General features: G+C 36.4%; 1 protein-coding gene across 1 annotated transcript in view; it reads left to right on the top strand.

Annotated features, from left to right (window-relative positions):
- prkar2b (protein kinase, cAMP-dependent, regulatory, type II, beta) overlaps positions 1 to 8412 on the top strand; it is a 14783-nt gene extending 6371 nt beyond the window's left edge. The window contains exons 7-11 of the mRNA XM_039662181.2: positions 1758 to 1859; positions 1955 to 2029; positions 3703 to 3771; positions 3876 to 4011; positions 5165 to 8412. Of these exons, the coding sequence (XP_039518115.2) occupies positions 1758 to 1859; positions 1955 to 2029; positions 3703 to 3771; positions 3876 to 4011; positions 5165 to 5298 (516 nt within the window). The 3' untranslated portion in view covers positions 5299 to 8412. The remainder of the gene's footprint in view (positions 1 to 1757; positions 1860 to 1954; positions 2030 to 3702; positions 3772 to 3875; positions 4012 to 5164) is intronic.
- Positions 8413 to 8744: the final 332 nt, after the last annotated feature.

Genomic DNA, 8744 nt, shown 5'->3' with positions numbered 1-8744 from the left:
TCCCGTCATCCTTTACTCTCGCCGCATCACACGCTTTACTCTGTGGAACGCAAATGAAGATATTCAGTGGCGTGAATCACTTTCTAACTGCTCAGATTAGTTTCTAATCTTACTAGCATGCATATTACTAGGATATAGGCTGTTTATTATTATTTAAAAAGTACATATTAATGCCTTATTCTGAATGACCTTACTCTACATCCTTTAAGTCTTTCCCAAACTCTTTGAAGGCAGGCAAAGGTTCATGCCCCACCTGTCCCCATGCAATCGGCCCAACAGAATGTTAATAAACTAGGCTTTAAGTTAAAGGAGTAGTTCACTTTAAAAAAAACATTTGCTGGTAATTTACTCACCCCCGTGTCGTCCAAGATGTCCACGTCTTTCTTTCTTCAGTCGAAAAGAAATTAAGGTTTTTGATGGATTTTCTCCATATAATGGACTTCAATGGGGACCAAACAGTTCAAGGTCCAAACGAGAGTTTCAGTGCAGCTTCAAAGGGCTTTAAACGATTCCAGACGATGTATCAAGCGAAACGATCGCTCATTTAATAAATAAATAACAAAGTTTAAGTTTTATAAGCTCAAATGCTCGCCTTGCTCTGTTCTGTGATGCGCGTTCGTTCATCAAAATGAACGGATCTTTTTTCGAGTCATTTGGTTCATTCAACGAAAGTGACTATTATTGCTTATTTTTTAATTAATTACTATTAAGCAACTCAAACACAGCAAACCAACAATTACTAAAAACACACAAAAGCTGGTTTTCCATGGGCATTACACTAGTCCTACCAATGCCTAAACTTATCAACGTCCTTACTATTAATAAGGAGTAATTAGGAGTTTATTGAAACAAAAGTCGTGGTTAATTGGACAATAAAGTATTTTTTATGGAATATTGCGGTATTCATTATAATTTTTATCCGTGCACATTTTTATTTATTCATGTAATCTTTTAACAAAAGAACTTCCCATCGCTCTTCTCTTCTCTAATGATGAGGGCGGGGCTTTAACCTGTCACTCACATGAGCTCCACCAATAGCAAACCACAACCATCCAATCAATTCCCCACAAGCCCCGCCCTACATTTGTTCTTGTTCTTCTTCCGTTTCATGTCGACTTTTTTACAGTAAAATCACATGCTAAAGAACGCCAAGAGCATTTCATGTGTGCTTTGTGTTAGAGCGCCCTCTGCTTTTCATAGAAAGTATTGAAATTACAGGACTATCCACCTTTTTCCTAACAAGCTAACCGCGTTTTTGATTATGTGTTTTCCACTCCAAAAGTGGAAAAACTAAAACAAATCATTTCAAATCATAAGGTTGCACTACAAATAATCCTCATTCTGTCAGGAGGATATCGTAACGCTTGGTATTTTAATGTGACATGCTATAACAAAAATATCTTTGGCAAGAGCACTACGTTCTTTTCCTCCTGATTATTTTATTTTTTCCTTTGTATTCCGCTGTAACAGTATGAAAAAAACACATGACATATTTATGATATATCCCAACCTATGTTGGAAAATACAGGCATATACAGTATTACATATATTATATTACAGTATTACATATATTACATATATTACACGTTTTTGAAAATGCCTATTATTGCATTGATTGAGCGAAACCTTCGCTAATTTACCGAAAGGGAAGTTACTCCCATAATTTGTGCAAAGCGTCATGGGAGAAAGGGATAAAGACTCAATTTGAAATATCATTATAAAAAATATCGTTTTGTATTTTTCTTTGTTTATTATAGGATCGATTGACATTCAGAAGGATCATCTTAAAGAACAACGCGAAGAAAAGAAAAACGTACGAGGCTTTCATCGGAACGCTTCCTCTGCTCACGTCACTGGAGGTTTGAACACACACACACACACACACACACACACACACTTCTGCATGTGCAGTCCTCTTGTTGATTTCATGAATAAATGTGTCTCTTGTTTTTAGGTTTCAGAGAGAATGAAGGTTGTCGATGTCTTGTCGACCAAAGTGTACAACAGTGGGGAACAGATCATTGCTCAGGTTAGTCTGACAGAACCAATAAAGAAAATATTTCGACCAATTATTACTGGTAAAACCTGGAAACCATACACTTTTCTTTCTCTGATTCATTTCTGCATTAATGCTTGCCACTAAAATATTTAATGAGATCTGAGTTCAACGTGTATAAAATGATTTGTAACAATTGGAAAAATGGTGAAATAATGGCTCATCCAATCAGATTTGAGTGATGGTGCCTTCCGTTCATGTGTTTTGGGCTCAGTACGATTTTTGTTTGTGAAATGAATACTTTTATTCAGCAACTGGACGCATTAAACATTATAAATAACATTATAAATATCTTTACTGTCACTTTTGATCAATTAAATGCATCCAGTTGGTGAATAAAAGTATTAATTTCGCATACAAAAATCATACTGAGCCCAAACAATTGGACAAATCGTGAAATAATGGCTCATCCTATCAGATTTGAGTGATGGCGCCCATATGTTATACAGTACACATCCGTTCATATGTTTGGGCTCAGTACGATTTTTATATGCGAAATGAATACTTTTATTCAGCAAGGATGCATTAAATTGATATTGTAAAGATATTTATAATGTATCTTTCTATTCATCAAATGATCCTGAAAATATGTATTTCAGTTTTCACAAATATATTAAAGTGTTTTCAACATTGATAATAATCAGAAATGTTTCTCATCATTAGAGAATAATTTCAGACGGATCATGTGACACTGAAGAGTGGAGTAATTCAGCTTTGATCACAGGAATAAATTAGATTTGACAAATATACCAAATGTACAAAACAGTTGTAATGATGTTTCACAATATTTCAGTTTTTTACTGTATTTTTGATCAAATACAATATGGGTGCACTAATATGCATTAATTCATGCTTAACTAATGCACAGATAATCATGAGTTAATGTGTAACTAATGAAGAACTAAATCATTAATTAATGATTACCGCATCAGCAACTAATAAAAAGTCTAAATGATTAATAGATTAAGTATTACATCAATTGCTATTAATTTAATGTGTCATTGTGTATTAATTCCTTAATAACATATTGTATGAACTAATAGTGTAATTTAATGTGTTAATTAGTCAAAGCTATGCACTTCAACTTCCACTTGTCTGCTTTAATCAATCATTAGCTGATGATTTGCAAAGGTATCATTATGTTATGACTTTACTTGTTGGGGCACGTCATTATTAACTACTCATTTAGTAATTGTAGTAATTTGCACATGAATTTGCAGTAACAATGATCATGTATTAATGCATATTAGTGTACCTGTCATATTATCTGGAAGTTTAAATACAAGGCTTTGGCTCATTCTGGTAATTAACATATTAATTGACACTATTAGTTAAAAAAATGAGTTATTATGGAATTAATCCACAATTACATATTTAATTAATAACAATCCATGTATGAACTAATACATTAGCCTTACAGACTCTTAATTAGTTCCTAATGTGGTAATGATGAATGAATAGCTTAAATTATCTTTAGTTACACATTCATTCAGTATTATCTGTGCATTAGTTAAACATGAATCAATGCTTATTAGTGCACCCGTATTGTAAAGTGTTACCAATAAATGCAGCCTCGGTAAGCCAAAAGAGTCTGAAACTTTTAAACACGTCTCTGCAGTGCTTAGTTGTTATCCTTGTGTTCACAGGGTGATTTGGCAAACAGTTTCTACATCGTAGAGTCAGGACACGTGAGGATCACTATGAAAAGGAGCAAGGTGAGTCAAAAACAAAAGAAGCACAGTTTACAGCACATTTCGGCTCATCGTGCATCTTAATAAACCTATTCGCATGCATGATGGTGTCATTACCTCTCTTTCAGTCAAAAAACGATACTGAAGACGAGGAGGTGGAGATCGCCACATGCTCCCGAGGGCAGTACTTTGGGGAGTTGGCGCTCGTCACCAACAAGCCACGGGCGGCTTCTGCGTATGCCATGGACAGCGTCAAATGCTTAGGTAATGAAGTATAATTATACATTCACTGGTCACTTTATAAGGTACACCTGCTCAACTGCTCGTCAATGCAAAGATCGGCCAATCACATGGCAGCAACTTAAAGGATTAGTTCACTTTTGAGAAAACTTTTGCTGATAATTTACTCACCCCCGTGTCATCCAAGATGTCCATGTCTTTCTTTCCTCAGTTGAAAAGAAATTAAGGTTTTTTAGATTTTTCTCCATATAATGGACTTCAATGGGGACCAAACGGTTCATGGTCCAAATGAGAGTTTCAGTGCTGCTTCAAATGTCTTTAAACGACACCAGACGATGAATAAGGGTCTTATCATGCGAAACGATCGCTCATTTCAAAACTTAGTCCAAAAATGTAACTTTTCTAAGGACAAATGCTAGCCTTGCTCTATTCTGTGAGGCGCGTTTGTAACGTCACGTAATACGTAATTACGTTCAAAAGGTCACGGGCGACGTAGCCGGAAGTACAGAGTCAGTGTTTACAAGTTGAACGCATAGGTTGAACGTGCAAACGAACTCAAACGCCGTTTACAAAAAAAGGAATTAAAAGGTAAAACAACGATGTCGGACGATTTTGATTCTGTACTTCCGGCTACGTCGCCCGTGACCTTTTGAACGTAATTACGTATTACGTGACAAGCGCGCCTCACAGAATAGAGCAAGGCTAGCATTTGTCCTTAGAAAAGTTACATTTTTGGACCAAGTTTTGAAATAACCGATCGTTTCGCATGATAAGACCCTTATTCATCGTCTGGAGTCGTTTAAAGCCCTTTGAAGCTGCACTGAAACTCTCATTTGGACCTTGAACCGTTTGGTCCCCATTGAAGTCCATTATATGGAGAAAATCCATCAAAAACCTTAATTTCTTTTCGACTGAAGAAAGAAAGACATGGACATCTCGGATGACACGGGGGTGAGTAAATTATCAGCAAAAGTTTTTTCAAAAGTGAACTACTCCTTTAACGTAACGCATTTGGGCATGCAGACACGATCAAGACGACCTGCTGAACGATCATGTCAGAATCCCTGAGGAATATTTCCAACCCAGTAATAGCAAGGTGTACCTAATAAAGTGGTATAAATAAGTATAAATCCTATGACATATGTGCACATGAGATCATTCACCTTGTGTTTTACAGTAATGGACGTGCAGGCGTTTGAGAGGTTATTAGGCCCCTGCATGGACATCATGAAACGGAACATTGCGAATTACGAAGAGCAGCTGATCACGCTTTTCGGGAGTCACATGGCAATAGAGGAGCCGAATGCATGAAATCGGTTAATCAATAAACATCGCAAACTTTAAATGCAACATGAAATGATGAGAAAATGGTAAGTAGAGGTCAAGAAATCGTGTTAACACACTGTAGGTCATAAGCTTGAAGTTATTGTTTTGCATTCACAGATGTGAAACTCCGGTGTTTGTCAAATGATCATGATTTTTTTAGATGTGAAAAGCCAAATGGGAGCATTTTCCTCCAGGGTACACGTTTTTGGGTTTGGGGATTTGGTACTGGTGTGTTTATTCTAATCTCTCTCATTTTTGAACATGGTTTGTGTTTCTTTCATGTCACTGATGCTGCATCTTTTACAGTGACGTCCACGTAAAGACCGAATTGTTGCCATATACAGCACAGTGATATGTTCATTTATTCTTTTAAAGCTAAACGTCTGCATTTTGAAATCTACAGGTTGTCAATGTTTTCAGTGTTATGTAAGTCATTTTTGACTAAATTAATTCATGACTTCAGCAACTGAATGACACCCGTTACAGAAAAAGGAAGCCATTGTGGACTGTTCACAAGAGAGTTTAAAGTGCCCCTATAATGCGTTTTTCAATATTACCGTTCATGCAGTGTGTGTAACAGAGCTGTTTGTGAATTTAAAAGTTCTTGTTTATCGAAATAATCGATTCTGAACTGCTGAAATGAGTTATCAGTGTCTCATTTTCTTTTACATTCCTAACTAACAATGTAACAAATTAGCATAATGCCAGCCAGCCTATGCTCTTCATTGGTTGCCAGCGAACAACGTCAACTTTGCCCCGCCCCCAAACACTGTAGTTGTGTCTGAGACTGAAAGAGATTGGTTTGTTTGTTGACATGTCGCTGTTTTCCACTTTAAAAGGTCGAGACTCGCTCTGGAATTGATACGGAAAACCGACGCCGTTGTTACTGTTTGTATCACTGTGTATCAAGGAAGCCTCCGGAGCTGAAATTCAGATATGGTAATCGGTGTTTAGTTTCCAACATGCACCAGCCAATCACAACAGACTGGGCCGTCTGACCAATCAGAGCAGAGTAGACTCGCAGAAAGGCGGGGTTTAGAGAGACTTTTAACCATTTCACTCTCTTATATATTAAGAGAGAAAGTGTTTTTTGTAGGGATGCACGATCCCTACAAAATCGGCTAGCATATCGGTATTTTATATCGGCTAGCATATCGGTATCGGCCGATATATGTTAATTTTTAACGTTATCGTTATCGGCCTGGTAAGAAAATGTGGCCGATATATTCAAGCCGATAAATTATGTATTATTCCCTTCAGCTGAGACGCTGTTTTTGATTTTCTTGAAATAATATTGAAATCTCTTTAAAAAATGTGCATCATGCGCAGCGCAAATCTGTCATATCGTCTATACAACAGTATAATGAGAACATCATTATAATCGTGCGATTTAATTGTGAGACTTTTGTTTTTGTAATCAGACTCTCAAAATTAGATAAAAATTTGGATTTAAATTTATCGGCCGATATATCGGTTATCGGCTTTCAAATATAAAGAATTATCGGTTATCGTATCGGCCAAAATGTTCATATCGGTGCATCCCTAGTTTTTTGACTGGATGCAGGTGAAACTTTTGTAGAAGACCTACAGAAAAATATCCGAAACCTTTAAAATAGCATAATGGGGCACTTTAACGTCAACATAAAACATACTTCAACAAAAAAAAAGTTTGTACATAAAAAAAATGCCAATGAAACATGTTGTTTTCAGCTGATGTCACAAATGTATTCCGGTATGGATGTTTTTTCACCATCCAATCAATTCTGATGGATAGAATCAGGCCCCAACCATTTAGTCTTGTTGAATATCCTATTTAAAGGTTGTATCAGCAATTTCAGGCCCAAACAAAAATGATCACGTTCATCTAATCTTTCCTAACGATCCGCTAGATGTGCGCCCCATAAGCAGTCTCTGGACAGAGAACCGCACGCAAAAACAAATGGGTACAACCACCACTCAAAATCAAAATAAACAGTGTTCTAACCAATCACCGACAGGGGCGGGTGGTGTTTGTTTTTGCGCTCGCTCACGGCGCCGAAGTCGCGAATCGAGCTAACTTGGTTTGTTTGGGATCTCGCTTCAGACACAAACTGAAGTGACAATCGCTGACACAACCTTTAACTGTAAAATGGTCTGCGAAATGTGTTTCTCTCTGACTTTAATGCTCGATTTTCATTACACAATATGACATAGAAATGCACAGACTCATTTACACAAAGAAATGAAAATGCATTTTGAATTTTATTGCACTTTGATGCCGGTGTCATGACAGATCTACATGTTTTCAATTCCTTAGTCTTTTAGGGAAGCTCCTCATTGTCACGTATAAATAGTAGATATAGACATTGTGTACCTTTACTTTTAAAATGGTGTAGCAGATTTTTATGATTTGTTGACTTCTATTTTGTTTTTTAATAGTTCACGTTGAATTAAGATCGACATGCACAAATAGTATGTTCACATTTGTTTTCTAGCTCAAAAACGCACCAATGACATTTGCTTTAACTGAATGATTCCACGTTTTTCCTGTGTATATTTGTGAGTTTCTTTCTTTCTGTGTTTATTTTGTTTTTGGAAGCTTTTGGCATTTTGATGATGTGCTTCAGAGCACTTGCTTTATTGTTCATTTCTGCAGTATTTGGACACAGTTTTTCTCTATCTCTTGATGTATGAGAAGTTCAACCTTGTTGATACTTCTCAGCAAGTCATAAGCATTACTAGTATCCATTTCTTCCTAAAGCATTACTGAAGATTCATTACTGTCTACCTCTAATATAAACCGCTTAGCCACCATCATCACCTCTTCCCATGTAGATCCCCACGGGTTTGTTTCCTGGTAAACTAACCTGTAATGAATCCCTAAACCATATCTGTGTGTCAGTGTAACTTTACACAATTTCTACCCTGTTCATTGGGGAAATAAGACTTTTAATTGCTGATCAGTGCTCATTTCTGTCGCCTATAATTGAGAAGTCGCTAGTGCTTTTTATGTCCTGAAAAATGGATCAAAGGTCTACAGTCTCTTGGTGCAAGAGACTCCAGTATAATGTCAGTTATATTTGACTTTCCATTCAAATAAAGAACAATTTTGTATTTAAATCTTGTTGTGATTATTACAGCTAAATTGTGAGATTCCTATGTATTTTCACTTATGCATATTATGACCTCACGTCAGCATAGAAATGCCATCAAAACATTAAACTTCCTCACATGAATATGACATTTTTTGGGTCCATAACCTGCATGTATCCATCAATTTCACTTTAAATGAGTGTAATAAATCCAAATGAGAGGACCGATGTTGTTTTATGTTTGTTTACAACGTCTCCAGAGACGATATACATATCTCAAGACCCCTATTTTACAAAGAAGGAGGGTCTTTCGTAAAAAATGTGCGGTCTCAACTAATGAAATTCGCAGCTGATGTAACG

Source organism: Pimephales promelas, chromosome 25, assembly GCF_988280905.1.
Source record: "Pimephales promelas chromosome 25, fPimPro1.hap1.1, whole genome shotgun sequence".
Classification (NCBI taxonomy): Eukaryota; Metazoa; Chordata; class Actinopteri; order Cypriniformes; family Leuciscidae; genus Pimephales; species Pimephales promelas.
The sequence above is the reverse complement of the archived record's forward strand: the minus strand, read 5'-3'. Positions and strand labels throughout refer to the sequence as shown.